At 39.5% G+C, this 24,530-nt stretch overlaps 1 protein-coding gene and 1 non-coding gene across 3 annotated transcripts in view; both read right to left on the bottom strand.

The window, feature by feature from the left end:
* Window positions 1-24,530, bottom strand: part of HSD17B12 (hydroxysteroid 17-beta dehydrogenase 12) — a 155,903-nt gene that overhangs the window by 27,178 nt on the left and 104,195 nt on the right. For both annotated transcript variants that reach the window (XM_057747479.1, XM_057747478.1), the window contains exons 5-6: window positions 14,598-14,662; window positions 13,719-13,763 (exon numbers count right to left, since the gene is read on the bottom strand). In XM_057747479.1, coding sequence (XP_057603462.1) covers window positions 13,719-13,763; window positions 14,598-14,662 — 110 coding nt within the window. The remainder of the gene's footprint in view (window positions 1-13,718; window positions 13,764-14,597; window positions 14,663-24,530) is intronic.
* On the bottom strand, window positions 3,278-3,385 carry LOC130829514 (U6 spliceosomal RNA). The gene has a single exon (XR_009047547.1). It is a non-coding gene; the product is annotated as a U6 spliceosomal RNA (small nuclear RNA).

The following is a 24,530-nucleotide window of genomic DNA, read 5'->3' on the forward strand; positions in this document are numbered from 1 at the left end:
CAGACTAAAAAAAGAGAGACCATAAGAAGGAGTGTGGCCTGAAGCGTCCCCTATCTCTCTCATTCTTACATACAAGTCTGCACTTGCATTTTTTGGTTTTTTGTTTGTTTGTTTGTTTGCTTGGATTTTTCTGCCTGCACCACGCTGCATGCAGGATCTTAGTTCCCCGACCAGGGATCAAACCCGTGCCCCTGCAGTGGACATGTGAAGTCTTAACCACTGGACGCCAGGGAACATGCTTCTCATGTTAAACTCATCTTCACAGAAGGATGTGGCAAAGAACGCCAGCTGCCCCTCAACATTCAGTCTTTCCTTAAGATAACAGTTGGATTGTCAGTTGGATGTGCCCTCCATAAAAACTGTATTTTCTGCATTCCCTCTCACAGTGCATGTGGCCCTAGAACTATGTTCTAATAAGACGACAAGTAATATGTGCAACTTCTTGGCCTTGCCCTTGAAGGAGGAAGAAAATACACGTCCTTCTCTGTGACTGTTCCTCCTCTTGATGGCTAGAAAATAGATGTGATGAAAGGAGCTGAAGCAGCCATCCTAGACCCCAAGGTGAAAGCCATGTGCCAAAAGTAGCAGAGCAGTGAGATAAAAAGAGGTAGGATCTCTAATGACTGTGGAGTTCTTATGCCAAACCTTAACTGCCCACCTAGCTTTTTATCTGACAGAGAAATAAACTTCTATTTTATTTAAGCCATTGCTAAACCTCTGTTGCAACAGCAAAACCAATATTCTAACTGACACAACTGACCACCTGGGTTGCTGAAGACCAACCAACGTTAACACTTTAAGACTTAAGAGAAAACAATCCCCAGAGCAAACTCAACCAGAAATTACGCTGACAGTCCCAATGGCTTCAATGTTTTATAGTTTGTTAAAACAGGACCCTATTTCTTCACTCTTCTAGGTCTGCTTGACTCAAGTCTGAATGTGTCCACCCGGCCTCAGACCAAACTGTATGGAACCAAGTCAAAGAAAAAGCTGACTTTACCCTTTCAATACAGTCACCTCTTCTCTTCTCAGATTAAATAATGACTCTTCGAATTGGCTTACAGGGGTCCTAAGGTTTCTGTTTCTGTAGGAGTACAGGAGTTGCTCAACATGGAGCTGCTGCATGTTTACGGCAATGTGGTATGCGGTCAGGCCCTTCCCCTTCCCAGCTGTGTGACCTCGAGTCTGTTCCTTATTCTCCTCTGCAGTCCTTATGTATGAAATGCAGAAGCTATCTACATTACAGCTTACTATATTCTATATCTCACATAAGGGGATGTATACAATGGACCTGGCACAGAGAGCGCCACAGAGTGAGCCCCTGGAAGGAAATTATGTCCCTTTTTGCCAGCGTGCACTATTCTTTCAGGGAGGCAGCACCACGAAGTATCTAGGCCTCCCTTAAGCACAGTTTAGAGCCAAAAACACTGACATATCTTGAAGTTATTCGGTTCAATGCATCACACAGAAGTGTCTGGAGAGTTTTACCAATATTTTAAAATACCTCGACTGGGCGCTTCTTAGGGTAAGAGAACTGTTCTAAAATTAGAATGTTGTAATGTTCATATGATTATGTAAATTTACTAAAACCATTCAATTGTACACTTAAAATGGATAAATCTTAGAGTATATAAATTATCCCTCAATCAAACTGTTTTTTAAAGAAAATCTCGATAATCATATGCATAAGAATTAAAGAGCTGGAATCACAAAATACATTTGATGTTACTTTATAAAACACAGGAAATAAAAGAGCTCTCGAAATGCTCTATGCATATCAACTCATGGCCTGGAGCAACACGAAGTAATAAGGAGGCATTCTTCCACTCAGTAGAGGGCATGTTAGTTACCTGAATCAGGGCTGGGTGATGGGAGCTCACAATCAAGCAGGAGGGCAGATACTCACAGAAATAAATCATTTCAAGACAATGCTATGAGCAGGACAACAGGGCTAAGGACAGAGGTCACCAATGCTTAGGAGAGGCACTAGTTATGTCTGGAGAAACAGGTAAAACTTCACAGATTACGGCTTGGTTAAGTTCTGAAAGAATAAATGCATTCACTAGGCAGAAAAAAATTCTAATCAAGGGAATAGAATGCAAAAACGCAAACAGCTGCAGGAAATTACAAAGCATGCTATAGAATTAATGCATTTTAAAAACCTTTTTGTTGAATGAGTGAAGTATACAAAGAAGTAAAAATATATGCATCCTATTATACATGTCATGCAATTTGCATGTCATTCTACGTCACAGACAGCTTCCCATGCTAGTACAAACAGATGTACCTCAGGCATGGTAACAGCTGCAGAGGGTTTTCTTTGTAAGGACAGATTATATGCATTCTCAGCTGTATCCGAAAACATTTTTTATTTAGTACATTGCATCAGGGGAACATAATGCTTAGCTAATGTATTATAAAGAGGTCCCCAAGCATTTTATGAAAAGAAGCTATTATGCAGTTCCCCAAAGTCCTGAGATCACCAGAAACAGGATGAGGAAGGAGAAGACTGATAATAAAAATGTTCTCACTCAGGGGCAGGGGTGTGTGTGTGTGTGTGTGTGTGTGTGTGTGTGTGTGTGTGTATGTGTGTGTGTACGCGTGCATTTGCAGTAAGGAAATGAGACTCATGAAGTACAAAGCAGCTAAGTGGAGTTGACGGGGGTAGCCACTGACTGTTTAGCTTTCCTACACAAACACAGAGGTGGAGGGATGGGATTTGTAGGCAGTGATCAAACTGGAGAACTACCAGGAAAGTCTACAAGATCTGCTGATGGATTCCTTTATTCTGACCAGAGATCTCAGTACCATTTGAATATTTAATAAGTGATCATGCAGAGTTTTAAAGTTCGAGTTTTTTCCCCAAGACATAAATTTACACATTTAAATACAGTCCAATAAGAAATATCACTGTAAGCTGGGATATTGAGGAAATATCAGTGCAAATACACACGCTGGGAGATATCTTTTCCTTAGACTACGTGCGTGTCATATATTAAATGTCTCCTTTCTGAACTGCAAAAAATTATCCAGGAAATGATCAGAGACAACATAAAGCCCCCGAAGATATAACCTTACTTACAAAATTATATCAACAGCACAGTAAACATTAAATCAGTCTTGATGGTCGTCAATGTGTGGACATCTTCAAATTACATTCTTTTTTCTCCCAGTTTCATTGAGATATAATTGACATATAACTTTTTATTAAGGCATTCAACATACTGATATATGTATATATTTTGAGATGATCACTGCTATAAGTTTGGTTAACATCAAAAATATGAAATGCTTCACAAATTTCTGTGTTATCCTTGCACAGGGGCCATGCTTATCTTCTCTGTACCATTCCAATTCTAAGTATATCTGCTGCTGAAGTTAGCAATAAAATATATTCTTTATACATGTGAATTAAAACTCAAGAAGTTTTAATAACTTAACACAAAGGAAGAAGCAGTGTTTTCAGTGCCCAGCTAGTAAAAGGCCAGAAATACTTGTTGGAATGTTCAATGACAAAATGATTCATCAGCAAAGACAGAAGTCCACACATGAAAAAGTTAAATTCTTTTGCACCGTTCATTGGCTCCTCCTCTTAAATTCTGACTCTAAATTATTTCTCCTTGCCATAAAGCAGAATATCTTCTTGGATCTGTCAAATATAACAGCAAAGCCTAAGAAGCGTTCACCTGAAATCTGCAGGCTTTTTTAAGCCTTTATCCATACTTAAAATATCTTTCTACTCAGAATACACGTCATAATAAATTCAATTTCAAGCCTTCTTTGTTTGGGTATGTGCACAGAAATAATTCTTAACATTCTGTGTCTGAGAGAGGCTTCACTATGTTAACATCAAATTACATTCTCTTTAACATCAAGTTTTACATAGGATATTTAAATTAAGCTATTAGTAGTCTCATTTTACTTTATATGCATCGATTGGTATCTTGATATCTGGTTATTTACATCATATACCAAGTGTTTCTGTGAAATCTCACTATCTAAACACCATCTCACAGCTCACAAGCTGTTTCTGGAGTTAACTCAGTACACTAATTTTAGACCATCTGCAGGTGATAATTGCTACCAGGAAAACTTTTGTTCCTCTTAAGATATTGCTAATATAAGGTTACTGTAACTTGTAAGTTCAGTGGTTGAGAATATTAGAAAAATAGTAGTAAACATGACTTCTATACTTGTTTGCTTCTATGTTCAGATGGTTTCCAAAAGTATGCAGCAAACAATTTACATTTAATTCTTTCCTGAAAAGTAGATAAAAGTCCTGTAATAGTACCTCTAACCATGGGAGCTTCAAATTCTTGCAGAAAAAAAAAATGTTTCCAATTTATAAAAATACATTTTTTAGTGACAGTTTTATCCATCCTTACCACAAAAAAGTCCTAGAAGCCTAAAAGCAAAGGGAGAAAGGTCAATATATGTTATCTCACACCGAAATGTTACATCACTCTGTCTACAGGCTGTCCATAGAGTATACACATATACAAAGATAAATGAGTCTTCACCAATGATAGCTCAATTTAGAATTCCTCTTGGGGACACCACATATTCTATTTCAAGAGTGAAATACTCACTGGTATTTATTGCCACAACTATGTATATTCTGGCTGGGAAACAAATAAGAGACTGGTTTAGTTCATAGAAAATCAAAATCAGTATTATTAGATCATTCAGTTGAGATAACCTGACTCAAAAATTCATTGACTGGCCTAGAAAAGTCCTTGAAAATATATTAAAATGCATCCATCTTTGGACTTCCCCTAGTGGTGTAGTGGTTAAGAATCCGCCTGCCAGTGCAGGGGACACCGGTTCAAGCTCTGGTCTGGGAAGATCCCACATGCGGCGGAACAACTAAGCCTGTGCGCCACAACTACTGAGCCTGTGCTCTAGGGCCTGCGAGCCACAACTACTGAAGTCCGCACGCCTAGAGCCCGTGCTCCGCAAAAAGGGAAGCGACCGCACTGAGAAGCCCACGCACCTCAATGAAGAGTAGCTCCCCGCTCACCACAACTAGAGAAAGCCCGCACACAGCAACGAAGACCCAACACAGCCAAAAAAAAAAAGTATCCATCTTACTATTTTGAAATATTTCTCATAATTTGGCAACTGCTTGAATTGCTTTTGTAATTAGAAGAGCCCCCACAATTAATGTTATTTCTAAAAGGAAATTAACATGAATAAATTTTTTTTCTTTTCACTTCTCTGGCATCAGTAATCAAGAGTTTGCAAAAGGAACCTTATTTTATACTCAAAAGCCAATCCAAGTTTTCCACTTCTTAGTTTGGTATGAACACTGGTAACACAAGCAAATTGTGCACACTATTTTACAAGCAAGTAATGTCTTTTTACAAGCAAATTATTTTTATATCATCTAATCTCTGGCGTTTGGTCATTTGTTTGAACAGTATAATTGAAGTAAACAGTATAAAGAAAACACTACTGCATAATGCTCAAAAAGATAACGAAAACACCCAAATGAAAAGATTACATTTCAAGATACTTTAGAAAAATAAGGAAACAAATATCGACACCTGTATCACCATGATATATACATAGAAAATAAAGTGTAATAACTTGCTTGAGAATCTGGGCAAAGCTCCAGGAATCCAGGCTATTCGTACAAATAATTAGGATGCCACGAATAGCCACTTTGCCCACTTCTGCCCTGCCCTCAACCCTAGAGAAACCTGCTTGGAGTAAACAAGATCTGAATTCAAGCAACTGAAAAATGAACCCACACAAATTAGAAGGAAATACATGCAAATGCCTTAAGCAAGTTTTCAATTGGAATCATTAGCAATAATTTTTAAAATCACAGTATAATAGCAAAAAGAATTACACAGAGCAACGACGATGTTGCACAATGCCTGTTTTGGAGAAATGAGGTGGTAACTCCACTGGAAGTCATACTAGAATGACACAGCACACATTTCCTTTGACAAACTATAATTTGAGCTCTGCGGTGCCAAGAATACAACTTAATTAGAAATTCTTAGACTCTCACCTGTATGGTGAACAGAATACCTACTGTACAGGGGGTGAAAAGCTTAATGAGATAAAGCTTTTAGAGTGCTCTGAGATCTCTGAGTATTATTTGGTTTTCCTCTCTATTAATGTTTAGGTCTTTGTGGAAGTTATGAGCCCTCCTTGCCATTTCTCTCCACCCCATATTACTTAACCTGAAATTCAACCCCACACCATAAAAAATTAAACTTTTCCTTTTATAATAAATTCTGCTTTGATTTTGTTAAAATAATTTAACAAAAGAGTAAGACAAGAACTTTCCAGAAGAGAGAACTGAATGCCAATTAATAATGAATCTAAAGCCATAATTCAGAAACTCTAAACAAAAATGAAAAAAGAACACATACACCATCACATACTATCTTTCTAAGTTTAGCATTTTATAGCATGCTAAGAGTTTCCATTACTTACATTTTCCCCAAATAAGCTGACTTCTCCAAAAGTCACAGATTTGGGGAAGAGAAAATAATCCCTAAAGTTCTGAAAGAGATTTTTACATTTTCACTCATTTATAAAGCATTTCTCCTATTAACTAGCTTTACTTGGAGCTGAAAAGAATCTTATAACCAATCTCCAACTACTCCCTTATTTTTTAAAGATGAAAACTATGGAAAGAGTGGTTGTCACATAGTTTGACAAATCCATCATTTTGTAGTTGTACCTAAAGCAGGCCATTACTATGAGACTCCAAGGACTAAATGTGCCCCTAAGTTTGGAAATTTTTAAGAGTTTAATGATAGCTGCTTTCAAATGGATTAAAAGACTCTAGACATTAACTTGGAATGTCCTCATTCTGAAAAGCCCTAGGTGGGGGCAGTGGTGGGAGTCATAATCTCCCCTAGTACAATTAATTAATTGCCTACTGTTGTTAGCTTGAATTCTTGGGGCAGAGTGGGGGGATAAATTCTGAGCATAATCCCTAAACTAAACACAGCTGGACTGCTGAACAGACATTCTTCTGATGGATTTCCAAATTAACAGAGGGCTCCCCCTACTGGTACTATCTCACGTGCCAGAGGCAAATCCATGTAAGAAAAAGGAAACAAATGCTTTTCCTGTGCTTTTTCATCCATCTGTCCATCCATCCGAACATTTATTATTATTATTTACTCCACGGGCAGGGCATGGCATTATCGCTAAGTGAAGTACGATGAATACATAGCGGTATTATGAGAAAAAAAATTGACTTTTCAAAAGCATGCAAAGGGCCTCATACTCCAAGTGATTTGATTTCAAATAATCACTGGGATGGAAGAAACTGATCCAGTCAAAGTCCTTCTAGTTCTTCAACTTCACCAAGCAAGCAATGGTTCAGTTTGAGTAGACTGAATACTTGGAGTTACTGAACAGGGGAACAGGAACTCAGGTGGGTAACATAAATGAGTGCAGTAAGTCAGACAATAGGGATGAGTGGCGACTGTGGAAATCCGAAGCGTGCAGGCCTACTTGCATACTCAGCTGTTACTCAGCTCTAATCACTTGTTGCCATGCAGCAGTTCAGGTCTGTGTTACCCTATTTTCAGACTTTTCCCAAGAGAAGCTAGAAATTTGGGTGTGAAATGTCTCAGTTTTGAAAACACTGCTGGAGCCAACCAAAATACGCTGGTAGGGCACATCCAGCCCACAGACTGTTGGTTTGCAAGCTCTCGTCTAGAATCAGAAGGGAACTTGCCTTCTGCACATCCCACTTCCGGCAGATTCAAAGTTTAGGAAGTTCTCACAACTTAATTCAGTGTAAGTATTAACAAGTGATCTAAGGCCAGCCTTCCAGGGCCACACGCAGTAAGTGTGATCCTTATTGCCAAAGGACTAGAATTTTCAGTTTTTTAATTCATTCATTTACTCAAAAAGCATTTGTGGTATACCTGCCATGTGTGACGACTGGGGCTGGGAACTGGCAGAAAATGAAAAGGACGTGGTCCTAGCCCTCACAACCTGTAGACAGACACTAAACTGAAAATGAAACGCTTAAGGAAAGGAAGACACGTAGCGTGTGAGGAAACCGCATGGCCGAGAGACGTCATCTAGCCTGGAAGGCTCCCCACCCCTCCCCCACCCCTAAGCGTGTAATGCTTCCGCTGAGAACTGAAGCGTGGGTAACATTAGTAAAGTGGGAGACACACGAGCCTTCCACGGAGAGGGAACAGCCCAAGGGGACGCTAAGTCCAAGAAACTGAGCACAGCGTTGGAGGGAGAGAGACCCGAGGTGAAAGGGAGAGGTGGGCAGGGGCCAAATCACGTGGGTCCTTCCCTACGGGTCACGTGAAAGCTTCTGGACGTGAGGGAACAGAGAAGTCACTGAGGGGCTTAACAGGGGTGTGATAAGACCCAGTGTAAAATAATGACACCTTGGCTGGAGCACGGCGACTGGACTGGAGGGAGACAAGTTAGCTGGCCAGGCGATCCTAATGGCTCCCACTGAGAAATTTAGGGGCTTGGAATCTGGAAGGATCACTGGGGATAAAAAGAAGTGAGCTGACTTGCAAAACACTTAGGAGGTTAAACTAACTGGCCTTGATTAGATGTGTGTGTGTGTGTGTGTGTGTATGACGTCATGCTTCCCTTCTCCATGCTAAACATCTCTAGTTCTTTCAACCACTCCTAATGAGACAAGGCTTCAAGTCTCTACTTTGACTGATTATCTGATGAAGGAAGAAACTAAATTCTGACCCCCTGCTTAAGACTCCTTCTCCCCATTCCCAAATAAATCAAACAAGACTCAGTGGTGCTTCACTGCAAGTGGAAACTGTTAATAAATTCTGGCTTGGGTCACACCCCCACCCACCTGCTTCTCTGCTCTAAGAAAGGTAATAAAGACGGTTGGGATATCCCCCCCATTTGTCAAAATGACAGCTGGGAAATTTTTTTAAGGGATCCAGGTGTAGGCAGGGCCACTGCCTATTACCCGCCGTACCCACCAAGCCCCGTAGCAGCTTCAGGGCCCAGCACCTTCAGAAGGGATGGATGGTTTTCCCACACTTAGGTAAGCTGTGGGAAGTGCAGGTGATATGGTTTGGGCCGTGTTCATGTGAAAAGAAGTGAAGAGGCTACGGTGTCTTGAGGTTCTAAAACTGTCATTAAAGGAATCAAAGAACAGTCAAGCCTAGAGAAGGAGGACAACTCCGAATCTGGCACATGTTAAAACAAGTGATCTCAAACCAGTAACAAACAATACAAAGAAGACCCGTTTCAGGACTTGTCTTTGGGAGTGGTGCTCAGTGTGCTACCTGTTTGAAAGTGGACTTGTATATACCCGCCTCTGGAGTTGTGGCACGTTCCCCATTTTCCATGATTTCTCTAATAATAACCAAAAGCAATACAATTTCATTTACAAACTCTCAGTATTCTGAGATGGAAGCCCCTTCCAGGCATAAAACCGGAAATACTATCGAAGAGTGTGGTTCAATATCTGGAGGTTTAATTATCTCTAAACACCACCATTTCTGGTCTAAAGGTCATTATTTTTGAGGAGAAATAGGCCTTGCCTTAACGTCTGAAATCACAAGGAAAAAGCCCCGGCTAGGAGGACCTTTCCTCTAGTTGAAGGCTGATCTACCTGCCATATCAGTCACCTATGCAGAATTTCCATACCACCGCCCTCCTCAACTCGCCACTTACCTGCTCTGTAGGGAATAAGAACAAGACTAAATTTAACCCTTAAGGTATTAGGAGCAAAACTGTAAAGCAGGTAACCTCAACTAACTTGGTAAAGGGAAAGCCCAGTTAAGCAAGTCACTGAGAAAGAAGAAAGGAATAATCCTAAATTACTGGATAAGATGACACGTCAAATCGTCTGATGGAACTGGAGAGAGGAGGGCCTGGGAGAGCTCATCCGGACTCCCTGATTGAACACCAGGGGCCTATGGTCACAACTATTCTTGTTAATATCTCTTCCCTGATATTCTGGGGACCACGCATCCCCACTTCATCTGCTGATGATCTGTAATTCCTCTGGTCAGGCTATTTCACTTTTCTCATTCCTCTATTGGAATGGGGAACTTGTATGATTTCTATCATAATCTGACCTACAGGACGGGAACACATGGACCGAGCACTAACTCTGGACCTGAAGGAACGTCAAGCCGGGTCATTCAACGCTCATGGTGCAGCACAGGGCTTCCGAGCAGATGCTGGGCCCTACTCAGCAAACATCTCCAAATAAGCGGCACAAACCCAAGGTCACAAGGGCAAGCTACCTTTTCCAACCTTTCCTGGCACGCTTCTCCGCTGGTCAGCCCCTATCATGTGGTTTGGTGAGGAGACAAAACTTGGGCCAACATTGACGATGAGAAGAGGTTGTTCTCTTTCTCATATAAGCCTTTTCTGATCCATTTATTAAGGCATTAGGCTGCAGACAACCATGCCCTGGTTCCCCTGATGTCCAGCCACCAGAAAATCTTGTAAGATTCTACAGCCAGACCAATTTTCATCTTCTTTAAGTTACCCCAGCGCTCCAAACAGCCACTGCTACTGAAAATGTAGCCCTGGCCCTGCAACGTAACACAGTCAACTAAAGGACAATAGGCACCATTCATCAAAATGTACTATAAGGCAAATCACAGCAGCACAAAAGGGTACTAAACCTGCGAGCGTTAGACACAGAACTCCGTCAACGTGAATGCCCCTTCTCAGTACAAGATCAACACGTATACCATAAAATACACACTGCCAGGCCACTCTGCCACCAGAACTGTCTTTCTAAAATGCACACCAGCTTACGCCTTGTTTCTATGTTAAGGCTCTCTGCCCTCTTCAGCACAGCACTCAAGGACCTGCACGATCATGTCCTAACTTACTTTTCTGGCCTCTGGTTAGCCACTCTGCCTTACAGAGATGATAATGACCCGGATCCTGCCTATAGCACAGCGGAGACTAATCGGTCGTCCTCCAGCTGCTACTAATTGCATGATGAATAAATCAAGACTTCCGAATTGTTTTAAAAGTAACTATCACAAAAGGGACAGGAAAATGCATATTTACATGAAAGATATGTGAAAGGATGATTATTTGCCTTCATGAAGAAGTGTTCTAAATAGCAAACTCTCCTAGTGCTTTGTAAATGGGATGTGCAAAAGGAGGTTTACACAGAAAAACTGTAAGCACATATGCAGCTCTGCTGCTGGTGACACTTCCCATCAGTATGGCTCACAATATGACAGGGTATGATGTTCAGTAAGTTGGCATTTGTCTCCACTAACTCATTTCGTGGGAGAAAGTATCTATGCCCATGGGAAGAAAGAAAGTGGAAGAGGAAGAATGAAGAGGTGGGAGAAGCATTTTATAATTTGTCAAGATACTAGGACTGGTGCCTCATTATTCTTTCATCATTATTTTAAAGAAAACTGAAAGATCCTCTCCCGTGCTGTGGGACTGGCAGTGCTTCATCCACACGTCCCGCCACTGTACTACTAATTTTTAAGCAGGGCCGTGAGGTGACCACCACCAGCACACACTGATCGGTGCTCAGATGCTGCTCAAAGAATGTGGTGTGTGACCACAGAGCACAGCAAGCTGACTGGTTCTCACAGATCAACGTCAGCACCTTGGCCTTTTATCATTACTATTCTGTAGACTGCCAGCCCCAAATGCATGTTTTGGGACACAGAGGAGGCCAGGGTTTTATAATATAAGGGTATACAAACACTTAGGTACTGACAAGCAGGAGATCTCAGGAGAAGATGCTGATGTATCTACAGTAAAAACTTTACACAGTTTATCTGACAGGAATTAAAATTATCAGGAGACTAATTTAGAGCTAGCATTAACAATTCTATAAAATACAATTTAAAATGAACATATTTTTCATCATTAACTCATTACAATATATTATGAAACACATGTACATAACACTATTATTTTTTGACGCATTATTTTTAAGCATTTGGCCAAATGTATTAGAAAAGACTATCAAAATGATAGCACACATCAGTCTTTTCAAAAGGCAAAACCATAAAACAAACTATAGAGAAGTGATATTAATTTGGATCAAAAAATTTGCTTGCTAAAAAAATTAAGAGTTGCGCATATTTACTAAAAATTTTTATCACCTCTGAGTTTGAAAAACGGAAGCACAGAGGGTAATTTGCTCAAGGCCATACAACTTTAGTAAATGATGGAGTTTTTTAATTAGTTTGAAACCTCAGACATATTACTGAAGAATGATTACATTTACATAGTATGCCAAGGGAAATACCTTTAAAACTCTACAGATACATGCACATCAACCATGTTTTAAAAGTATTAATTTTGTGCGTGCGGGTCTTGATCCACAGCTACTCACAGATCCACTTGTTTGTACGGATACTTTGCCTCACTTACACTGCATCTTACTTGAGAAAAAAATCTTCATTAATCACAACAATGAAAGAGAGCGATTATTTGTTTTATAAAATTATTTGTAGTATTACAATATGATTCATTAGAGGTGCCTTTAGGTAACAAGCTACCAAATGTTACATGGGATGCATGCATCAACAATGTAGCTTTCTTTTTGGTAGAGATGGTTAACCTGAATCAAGCACATTGCTAAAATCATATGAAGGTGGAATTAACTACAGGCTTTAAAAGCAACATACACATCACACAGAGAGAAGCACAGCCATATATGGAAAGTTGACCATGGCATAAGATTTTAGGGCCCTTGAATCTGAAATCAACCCTGTAGGGTTGTGATTCTCAGGACATGAAGACCCAAGGAGAACTTTTCTTTAAATATTCACAACAGAAAAAAAGATCAAGACTATGCCATAAAGTGAAAATTAGTTTTGAGCTCAATGTCTTTTCGTTTTCTTAAATTAGAAGAAACATGAGTTAATGAAAATAATTTGCCTTTTCCATCAGTATGTTCAAATGTAAACTACCTGACATGACATATGGAAATTCTGCCTCAGGCAATATTTTCTGTTGGTCTGGTATGCATAATCAAGGTATGGTATCTCGTAGTTATTGTTAAAATAGAAGGGGAAATGGGAATTCCCTGGCAGTCCAGTGGTTAGGACTGCACAGTTCCACTGCAGGGGTCTGATCCCTGGTCAGGAAACTAAGATCCTGTGTGTCACGCATGTGCAGTCCTCCCCCCTCCCCCCCAAAAAAGAGGGAACTGGTGCTCAGATGCTCATACTTGCTAGCTATTCTTCCTTTTAGCATATATTAGCTGTGGTGTCTTTTGTTGGCATATACCAGTGACATGGTTATAATGCATGCCGAGCAGCTAGCGTTCAGGTGCGGCTAATAAAAGTCACTCTCGTTACGCTATGGGCCCACATTCCCCATTCAATGCTTTCCCACAACATTCAGCTCACCAACTTACGCGGACTACAGGGCACATGGAACGGAAATAATTTACCAGTGATGAATTGTATGTAGATGAAAACTTTGTTAAAAAGAAAAAAACAAAACAAACAATTTCCAGACTAAGTTAGTCTGTGTAGTTGCAGGACTTACGACAGTGTTTGCATACAGGAGGCATTTCATAAGTGTTCAGTTGCTAACAAGTAAAATTATACAGACACCTGTTTGGTATTTAGTTCTTTCCACGTCCTGAAGACATGAGGAAATAGACTGCTTTCATCTGGGATATGTACTTACCTTAAAACAAGAGCTGACTGAAGTGAACAAACTGATTCAGTGTTTTTAAGCAGAAAAACAAAAGATGACATATTTATAAAGAATCTGCTTACCTTGCAAACAGAAAGAATATTAACATTGATCAGTTTCTTGATGGTCTGAAAAAGAAATATTGATAATTTTATATAGATTTGATCATGGAAATAACCATATTAGATATATATGTAAGTGATCCAGAGATGTATTGAAAGTTTCCCCAGATACAGTAGAGACACTGGAAAACGACAGGAGTCGGGGTAAAGAAGTAGATTTTATTTTACTTTGTGTTATAGTACTTTTCTACCAAATGTAGCAATTCATGCTAATATATAAAATCCAAGGTATATGTACAAGTGAAATCTGCAAGCAAAAAGACACACTAAACCTAAAATAAATATGCAATTTCCTCTCTGATAACATGGAAAAGAGAGATTATTGAATCTAAGATTTTTAACAATTTTTAAAAATTTACATATTCCTTCAAAGATACACTTTTCTAGTTTTTATTAAAGAATTATATGTGCATCAAGGACATGGCTTTCATTTTGGTAGAGTTTACCTGAATCAACCACATGGCTATATGTTAACACATTTATGGTTTTTAAACTGATGTTTAGAATCCTGACACTTACACTGAGCTGTTTTGATATAACAAAAATGATGATAAAACTGGAGCTATTATTGAACCTGGCACTGCACAACTGAGGTGATAAATATTTTCTCGTTCAATCCTTCTAACATCCCTGTAAAGTTGCCTATTTTATAGACAGGGGAACAGACATCAAGTATGGTTGGCTCACTCCCTGGGTAACTCAGGTAGAGCAGAAGGACCAGAGGATGGACCTCGGCCGTCAGCTGGACTCTCGTGCTCAGAGCCTGAACATTATACCATACTGCCTCATCCATCATGCGTGCGTCCTTTTTGTGACCATAATCTACACAGAACAACTTACATTGTCCAAGTCAGGAACATCCAAAAAGTATTCCGGATACACATATGACATTCCCACATTGTTCACTGAAATAAGGACAAGATCATTAGCTGGCTAACATATACATTTTCTAGATTTATAGAAAAAAAAGAGATTACAGATATCAAGACTAAGATGATACATACAATTACATAAAATGCTATTTATGTCTAGAGTGACCTTTCAATTCAAAATCTCCTGTAGGGACAGTTCAAGGGCTTCTTCCTTCCTTAAGCCTTTCTGGACTCAACCCCTGGCAAAAGGACTTTATTTGCCTCTCAGTTTCCACAGCCCCTTGGAGTATGTATATATGCCGCCTCTGCAATACAATTATTGGTAGATATTGCTTAACCCCTCTCTAGATCTTCAGTTTTCCCAGTGTTGTAGAAAGAGAGGAGAGCACTGTTATGTAAGAGACTGGAAACTTGAATTCTACTTATGTTTCATAAAATGTGTGACTTGGGATAAGTCACGCAGGATACACATCTCAGTTTCTTCACCTCTTAAATGAGAGCTCATTTCATCATTCAACAAAAATTTGCCATTAATCAATGTGCAAGACGTGTTAAAAAATATCAAATTGTACGCTTTAAATATATGCAATTTATTGTATGTCAATTGTATCTCAATGAAAAAGCAATGGAATAGAAAAAAAAAAAAAGACACGTGTGAGGAACTAGAAAAACTGTAAAGAAAAAGGCAGTTTCTGGCACCACGGAGCAAACTGCTCAGTAGGATGAAAAAGGCAATAAACAAAAAGTATCCAACAATTATTTCGCTGCAAACTACGAGTGCTATGGGAGTCTGTCCCAGACCTCATCTGGGACAGGTGGGAAGGCTTGAAGTTCAGAGCAGTTAAATAACTTGTCCAAGTTCATAAGTAAGGCCAAGATTCAATCTCAGGAAATTTGACTTCATAACCACTACTCTAAAGCCATCCTATGCCTTCACTCAGTATGCGGTTCAGGAAAAAAATGTCAGTAATAATTGGATAATAAACACAAATCTGATAGCAATGTTTAATAAAACTGTAAAGTGTTAGAAAAGGAAGGTTTCAGTAGCAAAAAGATAATGAAATTCTGATTGTTCTGCTCAAGCTTATAAGGAATTGTGCCTGATCAACCTGATAGTAGTAATACTAACTTTTTCAACAGACTAACAAAATTAGTAGCTCAAAGGAACTCAATAAGGGTTCTATATTTAGCAGTAAGCCAGTCACTTGATGCTGTGAGTCTCAAGATCTTACTGGTACACGTCAGTCAGGATGGCTTGAACAAGATCACTGAAACCTGTCTGAAAAATCTGTAAGCAAAGGACAGTAGCAAAGCAAAGTGTAATTAATTAAGATTCATGACCATCTGAATAGGGATGGTATCTAAACAAAAAAATAACAGCAGGTTCAAATCCAGTTTTATTTTATTCAAAAGACTCCCCACCCACCAGAGGTTCAAGGAATCAATTCTATAAAAGACCTGTTAACAATTACGCCAAAACTGGTTGACGGTGAGGGTTTATGTTCCTTCAACTTTACCTTAACCAACTACAGAGTTATAAAGGATGAATGTCTCACTTACAGTGTTACTGAGAGAAATAACAACCACCAAAACATCTGCTAAAACGCTATGCATAAACAAAATAGTCTTTACAAAGTCAGTTTAAGATCACAGAATCCTCAAGGAAAGATTTTTGCCAAATTGTAACACTCTTCATGATTTCAAGAAACTGCTGTTGGGGATTTCCCTGGTGGTCCAGTGCTTAAGACTCTGCGTTCCTCATGCAGCAGGCCTGGGTTCGATCCCTGGTCAGGGAACAAGATCCCACATGATGCAACTAAGAGCCCATATGCCGCAACTAAAGATCCCGCATGCCGCAACTAAGACCCAGTGCAGACAAATAAATTAATAAGTAAATAAACATTAAAAAAATAAAAAATAAAGAAAATGCTGTCACATACAGTGACCTTCATCTCTCCTCACGCTCCCGTATCTACAAAACTTTGTATCGTCAGGTCTCTTTCTAGCCCATGGAAATACTAATGCTCTGTTTTCAAAATGCTAAAGAAAACTGAGCAGTGTAATTATAAATCTCACAAAGTCCAGATGTGGATTAACTCTGTTAGGCAGCACCGCGAACTCTGCAGCCTTCGCACCTTGTGTCACACGGCCCACACCTAAGTAAGCAAGCATCACTCTGCGGAGGGCTGCGTTTACAGTGGGGCGTCTTCAGATCCGTCTCTGCTAACGGAGCAAAGGAGAGCATCCACGTCATCTACTCAGACAGGGAAAACGTCACCATCTATTCAACACGGCTCTAAAAGAAAACAGTCAACACCAAGAACACTGGCCCAAAGAAATGAAGAGCTTCACGTATAAGGGTTATGCTTTTATAACCAAAAATACACACAGGAGAGAAAAAGGTGTTAAAGCTGGAACAGATCTTTCAGAGCACTGAGCCTCATTTTATGAAGGGAAGTACACATCAAGGTCACACTGGTAAATTGTCCTTTACCAGGGATTAAGACGCTTAAATCCCCCCCTGCTTTATTAGTTGCACCTTTTGCTCGTGGAACACAGGCGACCCATATTCTCTTCACAGTAAGTAATCACTTCAGGATGCTATTATTTAAGAGCTAAAGAAAAACAACTGTTGCTCTCAAATAGTTATTTCCATAAACAGCACAATAGTGTGAATCTGTTAGAAAAGGCAAACTCATTGCAATTTTATTTTGAGACATTAGGTGGCAGCAACAGCCAAACAGCAGGCGGAACGCTATCAGGGACTTGGAAAAAGAAGAAAACAGGCTTTGGGTAGGAGGGACGGATGGAAATATTTCCATTATAATTTAATCTCATTAAGAATGGGTGCGTGCAATGCCATCTCCTTATATTACAAGATTCATTATAGGATTCACCAAACCAAACAATGCCACAAGTTGTTCCAACATTATTCAGAGAGTTGAAAATCCCTTTTAAATGGTAGCATTTTAAATAGGCATTAAATATCTGTTCATTAGTGAGTTTTCTTGAATTCTTCAAGTGAAGCCGAACTGAACATTTTTTGTTCAACGACCTGAAAAACCCTCTGAACTCGTGTAACACACCATGTCTTTCAGAAAACAAGGTGTGTCCATGTAATCTCAGAATTGCAACTACTACCCCAATAATCATCACAGGACCGCGATCAGATGTAAACTCCTTCCCATCGGTTTCACAGTGGAGTTCTAAGATTGGGAAGAGCTCAACAGAAGAGATGAGGCGGATGGAGAACAGAGGTGGAGACAGACCAAGAACAAGGACGGGTAAGGGGAAAGACAAGGAGGCGGTGGGTCCTCCCAGAGAGGAACTGTCTGTGCGCCGTGCTCAGCCACGCTCTCCAGGTTCGCCACCCAGAACTTCCTAAAACACCAATGCTGATGGGAGTATTTGAGACTCAGAAAATCCAGAGATGTTATATAAATATTCCAAATTACATCATACTCCTGTTTAAAAATCGCTGCCACATCTCATACTTTTTAAAAAATGACAAGAGCATACACAAGATTTGTTTCTTCTAAATTTGTTTGCTGCTGCTTCTGACCTTACTGGACTTAGAATCCTTTATCAAAACCAGCTGCTACAGAGATAATGATGTCATTAGGAAATTAGATTTTTGGTATCTGGGTCGGGCATGAGGGAGGAGCAAATGACAATAAATTACTAGAGAATAAAAATCCATTTGAACAAACACAATAATGACAGACATGGGTAACCACACACAGACCACCTTCAACCTGCAGCCTTTTCCAGATTAATCAGACAAGAAACTGAGGTGGTTTAAAAACACCCTGCCTAATGGTTGGGCTTCCTAATGTATATCAAATAATGCAAAGTCTGCTCTATTTCCTTCTCATCAAAGTAGAAAATATTATAAGAAGTTTATATTTTGGTCACATTTGTAGTTGGATACACTGACACAGTTCAAGCACCCATATAAAGACCAGAGAAATGGAAAACCTATTAGAGATCGTTAATAAAAATGAATTTTAAAAAGGCTGCCACCTTGCTCTGTTTCAAAATTTACTGCATTTTAAAAACGTAGACCCAAGTAACACCACAAGTAGGGAGAAACTTCTGTCTTAAGCTTTTGAACTCAGAGGGGATGGATCTCAGAGTCCAGCAGACCCAGGGGTCAGTCCTGGCTCTGCTACTCCCAGACTCTAACAAGATACAGGTGATTTCACCCCATAAGCCTCAGTTCTCTCATCACCTTTATATACAAAATAGGTATAACAATTTAAGAATTAAATGAGATAATACGCATAAAATCTTTAACTCAATGCCTGGAACATACTAGTATGTTAATAAATGGAGGAGAAACCGTTGTAACTGTGGTCATTTATTCAACAAGTATTCACTGAACTCCTGTTGTGCATCCAACACTCCCGTAGAGGTTGCAGCAAGACAGCCAAGGTCTCTGATTTTATTGTATGTGACCAGCATTGAAGTGGAGAGAGATCCTTCTAAAAGAGAGCTCTAGGCAACTGTTAACCAGAATAACTTTATATTGATTGAATTTATCCTAATTGCTCCTTTACCCTCTTTACTTCATTCGAATAGATCTAATCTTACAGTCTGCAGAGTCTGGAAAGTGATGCAAAGAAAATTCCTTCTTTGCCTTATTTAACATATTGCTGTAGCTAGCACATGTTCATACTCTGACAGATGATATTTGGAACACCAAGTAAAACATTTTGCAAACTTTACAGTTTTCCTACACTTGTGAGTAGCAATTTCTAAATAAAAGAGAGTTTACAGGGCTTTAAATCTGCAGAGCTCTTACTCAGAAATTGAAAAATTAAGATCGCGTCAGAAGCAACACAACAGAACATTTCATCTTCACTGTTTAATTATAAACTGCTCCATGATGCTCATTACAAAACCACGTAAGATTTGCCACACATAAAGTCGGAAGAGAGGATGAGAAAAGAAGGATGGCAGAAGGTTGGTAGTTAAATCTCAGCGAATGGGAGGAAGACATATCAACCTCATGAATTATGGTGCTACTTACACTTCTGAAATCACAGCTAATTACCCAGTTTTAAGTTAAAGGTTTTGCTTTAATTAATACCATTAGTGGTTTTCGAGTAAAGGGAAATACGTTTGAATTCAAAGTCTTATTCTCAATTTAGAAATCCAATCTCATTCAGTACACCTAATGGAAGCATAAGGCACTATACTTTGTCTAATAATGTTCCTGATGAATCTCCTAAAAATTCCATGTACCTATTCTGTTTGCCATGATTGCTACATCAGGCTTCTGCTTCATTCAACCCAAAGGAGGGCATTTACACCAGATCCCACTGTCTACTTGAATCTCCACTTGGCTTTCTCACAGCTCTCTTGAGTTTAACGTGACCCAAAATGAAATCACCATTTTTCTCTAAAGAATTGTCCTGGTCCATGGTCTCTTGTCTTAGGGAAATAGTACCCAGTTGCTCAACTCCATCTAGAGGTTGCTAATTAGTAACTGTATAATCCTGGACAATGCATTTAAACACTGTAAATCTTTTCTTGTCAGTAAAATGGGCAGAGAAACATTAATATCTACGTTACATTAAATGAGATTAAATGAGATTCATTAGCATCGTGCCTGGCATATAAAAATACTCAATGAATCCTGGCCATAATAGTTAAAAACAAACTACTATTATTCTTCACTCCTTCTGTCAGACAAGACCTCCGATGAGGATCTCGTCAGAAATGAGTCCTATTTCTATTTCCTAAACATCTCTCTAGTCTATTCACTTCTACCAGTTCCCACTGCCACATCATAACCTAAGCTATCCTCATCTCACAGTTCATTGCTGAAATAGCCTTACTGGTCTCCTTGTATGAATTCTTGCCTTTTCTACTTGGGAGTCAGAATGATGTCTCTAAAATTCTAGAATGACATCAACTTAATGCTTAATACTCTACAATGTCTACATTGTCCTTCCAATAAAGTCCAAACGTATAAACCTGGTTTTCTAAGCTGTTCGTAATCTTGGGCTGCTTAATTTCCAGGCTTTAGTGCTGTCTGTCCCCTTTGCAATCTATGCTCTAGATCACAGATCTTGTCAGTTCCTCCAACTTGCCAAGCACATTCGCCTCAGGGCTTTTGTATATCCTGTTTCTTCTACCTGGAAACATCTTTTCTCTCAGGGTTAATAATCAGCTTTCAGGTCTTAACTTAAATATTACTTTCTCAGAGAAATCACCTCCGACACTCTTAGCCTTCTCAGCAACTTATCCTTTCATTACATGCAATCTATTCCTAATTACTTGTTCTGTGGCTGTCTTCTATGAAAGCAAAAACAGTATCAGTTTTTCTCACTGCTATATCTCTGGAATTTTACTTGTTGAATGACTTAGTGTAGGACTGACTGAGCCAGTCAGCCAGCAAATAGGAAAGGAAGGGTGCTGAATAATAAAGAATGCTGTATCATAGAGTTTGTCTGGTCTTTGTCCCAGATTACTAGGGTGGAAATACCTAAACCCTTGGAATGTCTTGTGTTATTCACGGTGGGGCCTTAGGATCACACCTGAGTTTACACTAATGAGACAAATCAGAATAGGGCTTGGTCACCAGAAAGACCCACTGTGTCACTAGAGTTGGGGCTTTGAGCCAGCCCAGCCTCTGGAAAAGGGAAGGGGGCTGGAAACTGAGTTGAATCACGTGGCCAGTGATGTGATCAGTCATGCCTACACAATGAAACCCCAGTGAAAACTCTGGACCCTGAGCTCAGTGGAGCTTCCTGGTTGGTAAACACACAGATGTGTGGAAAGGGCGATGAGTCCTGACTCCACAAGGAGAGGGCACAGAAGCTCTGTGTCTGGCCCCTCTCGGGCCACACCTCACATGTTCTTCATTTGGCTGGTGTTCATGTGTATCCTTCACAAAACTGTAACTTTCAGTATAGCAAACTGTCATATGTGAAGGGGTCATGGGAACCCCCGAACCTGTAGCCAGTTAGTCAGAAAGTGCAGGTGGCCTGGGGATCCCCAAACTTGTAGCTGGTATCTGAAGTGAGAGCAGTCTTACTGGGGACTGTGTCCTTGAACTTGTGGAGTCTACATTAACTCTGGGTGGCTAGGGACAGAATTTGATTGCATTATGAAAGGAACTCCTGGAAGTATCCTAAATCCCTAGAAGGCACGAAAATCATATCCTGGCATAACAGAGAAACTCCACCCTCTCTGCAAATTATCATCTTACCATGCTGCTGTAATCCTTTCCTACGTACTTAGAATAATAGCCTCTGTCCTTTCTTGAGCCCGAGTCACTGTATACCCGGACTGCAGGGGGCAAAAAAAAGGGAGGAGGGTATTTCCAAACATCCAAAGTTTATCATTAGTGCTCTCTCAACTAACTTGATTTTGCCCTTTTATTTTCCATCTCCTCTCAGCACCTCACTAATTACCAACCTACCACTACAGTTTCCTCTTGAAGCCTCTGTTCTCCATTTCAAAATGATCTCTCCATGTCTTTCACTAACTGAAACAGCCGTTTCCTCAGGGGGACTGATACCTCAGGTAGACAGGTAGTAAACAATGTACTAATCGCAGTAAGATGTACATGAAGATGTCATTGCTCTTTTCAGAGACAGTTACATTTCAAAACAAGGCAATTTAAAACTAATTTCTAATTAGTAAAGTTCCTGAGAATGGGGAGAAGAGAATCTATAGCTTTATATATTTTTAAACCCTCTGAAGAAGAAGCAAGACTCTTCTACTTGTTAATTCCTTCATCAATTGGGACTGGGAAGCCACAAAACTTCCCAGTGCGCTCAAGACTTCTTCCTTCTCAGGGTTCCTAGAAAAGCTTTCCTCAACCCAGTTCCTGCAGGCCTGCAACTCTCTCTCCCAGGCATCTATCTCCTCTTCCTTTGCCACTGAACTATTAGGAAGCCATCTCTGGATCCCAACCGAACTAATTACCTGGGAGTTTGCCATTCTGAAGCTAACTGGTCCTGCCCCCCAAGTAGCTAATAATATTCTTGGGTCTTTTGTTAAAAAGCTGTGAAAATTAAGTATCAACAGTTATAGAGTTGACTAATCTTAACTACTAATCTCTGCTCAAACTATCTTTTAAGATACTTATTCCCAATACTTAACTAACCTCCATCTCAGAAAATTCAGGGAAATACTAGGTTGTAGGGAAGATAAACAGAACACAAGTGCTTCCCAAGTATTTCCTCAAATCCATAAAGTTGCATAGGCAAGGACAACCAAGGGACATTTTTGCATTCAGCTGAGGAGAAGGGAAGGATACTAACTAAAAAATAACCCACCACATACATTAATGGAACAATTGTTCATTTATGAAGGGCATAGGAAGAAAAGAGAATAAGGTCTACTTCAGATTTTGCAATCAATGACTCTGCAAACAACTGACTTTTATTGTCTATACATATTGTTATTTAAATGATGCCTCAATAAAATTATGGCCCCTGTGCAGAGACAGAAAAAAGCTGATGAGTAATAAACAGGCCTAAGACACTAAGCCATCTCAGGTGGTCACCCTATCCCAACTGATTCTCTTGACTCTACAAGTTACATAAATAATGACAGGATGGGTGTCATAGCATTTGGCATGGGGAAATTCTTGGTTCACTTTGCATTAAAAGTTTGAATAAAGCTATGGTTGGTTGGTGGTTTGTTTTTAGTGAATCACAAACTAAGTAACTACCTTTTTTCCAGGAGGACCTTTCTATTTTTGCTTCTAGAATAAAGAATGCCACTTTTAAAAAGTTAAAAAAATCATAGTGGAATGTGAAAAAAGTATTGTCTGTGGCATACTTCAAATCCAAGGCTACTCCCCTGGCCTTGGTAAATTATGCCTCCTGTGATGTATTGTACAAAGTCCTCCAAACCAATCTGGAACACATGTGAGAGTCTCTCTTGAGGAATCAAGTGAGCATTGTAGCAGTCACATTTTGTTAACCAATTGTTTGCTGAAAGCAGGCCTGATGTCATTTTCTCTAAATAGCTTAAGATTTTAAAGTTCTCTCAAATCTGTGTTTCTTGGCATTTGCCTGAAAGAAGACAGCAGATGCTTACTTTTACACAACAGAGTTGAGAACTCATCGTCTCAACCTTAGGCATTTACAGTCTTATCAAGTTATGTTGACCTTTCAGTATAAATGCACACAATTCATGGCCATTTTCTCTCCACTTACTGAAAACTTAATGTTTCTTTGATAACAAAGAGCTTTAGCATTTTCCTTTGTAATTCTGGAAATATTAATTTTCTTTATTAAGCACTGACTACCCTTTAGAGGTTAATGCTAGTCAAACAAATGGAACGTACCTTAATGATTTTTATTTCTTTTTATCATTACCGGTTTCATTAATATTCGGTAGAAAAAAATCTTTCCTATGACTTAATATGGATTGCTTAATATTACTAGAAATCAAGGTACATATTTGCTACTTTAGGGAATGTTATAAAGGTGACAGTGACATTAAGCAGATGAGGAAGGAAAATAAATAAGATTATTTTCCCTTTATTGGACAGAGGTGGGGGGTATGTGAGATCTGGACAGGGAGCAAAGAGGGAAGAAAGAGTGAAGGAGCTATAGGCCCAGGTATTTATAAGAAAAAGAAAACATAAACACCAGACTGCACCCACAAGTTCTAGAGGGTTATACTCACACTAGGGAAAGAATTAAAATTTTGAATTGAAAAATGACCTAGCAACAAGATAAAATTTAGCTCATAAAGGCGTTTTAATAGTTTCCTCAAAAATCTTTTTTTTTTTTTTTACAGGCCACGCTGTGCATGTGGTACCTCAGTTCCCCGACCAGAGACTGAACCCATGGCCCCTGCATCAAGAGCGCAGAGTCTTAACCACTGGACCACCAGGAAAGTCCCCTAGCTTCCTCAAAAATCTTGACAA

The sequence above is a fragment of the Hippopotamus amphibius genome, chromosome 9 (genome assembly GCF_030028045.1).
Source record: "Hippopotamus amphibius kiboko isolate mHipAmp2 chromosome 9, mHipAmp2.hap2, whole genome shotgun sequence".
NCBI classification, from domain to species: domain Eukaryota; kingdom Metazoa; phylum Chordata; class Mammalia; order Artiodactyla; family Hippopotamidae; genus Hippopotamus; species Hippopotamus amphibius.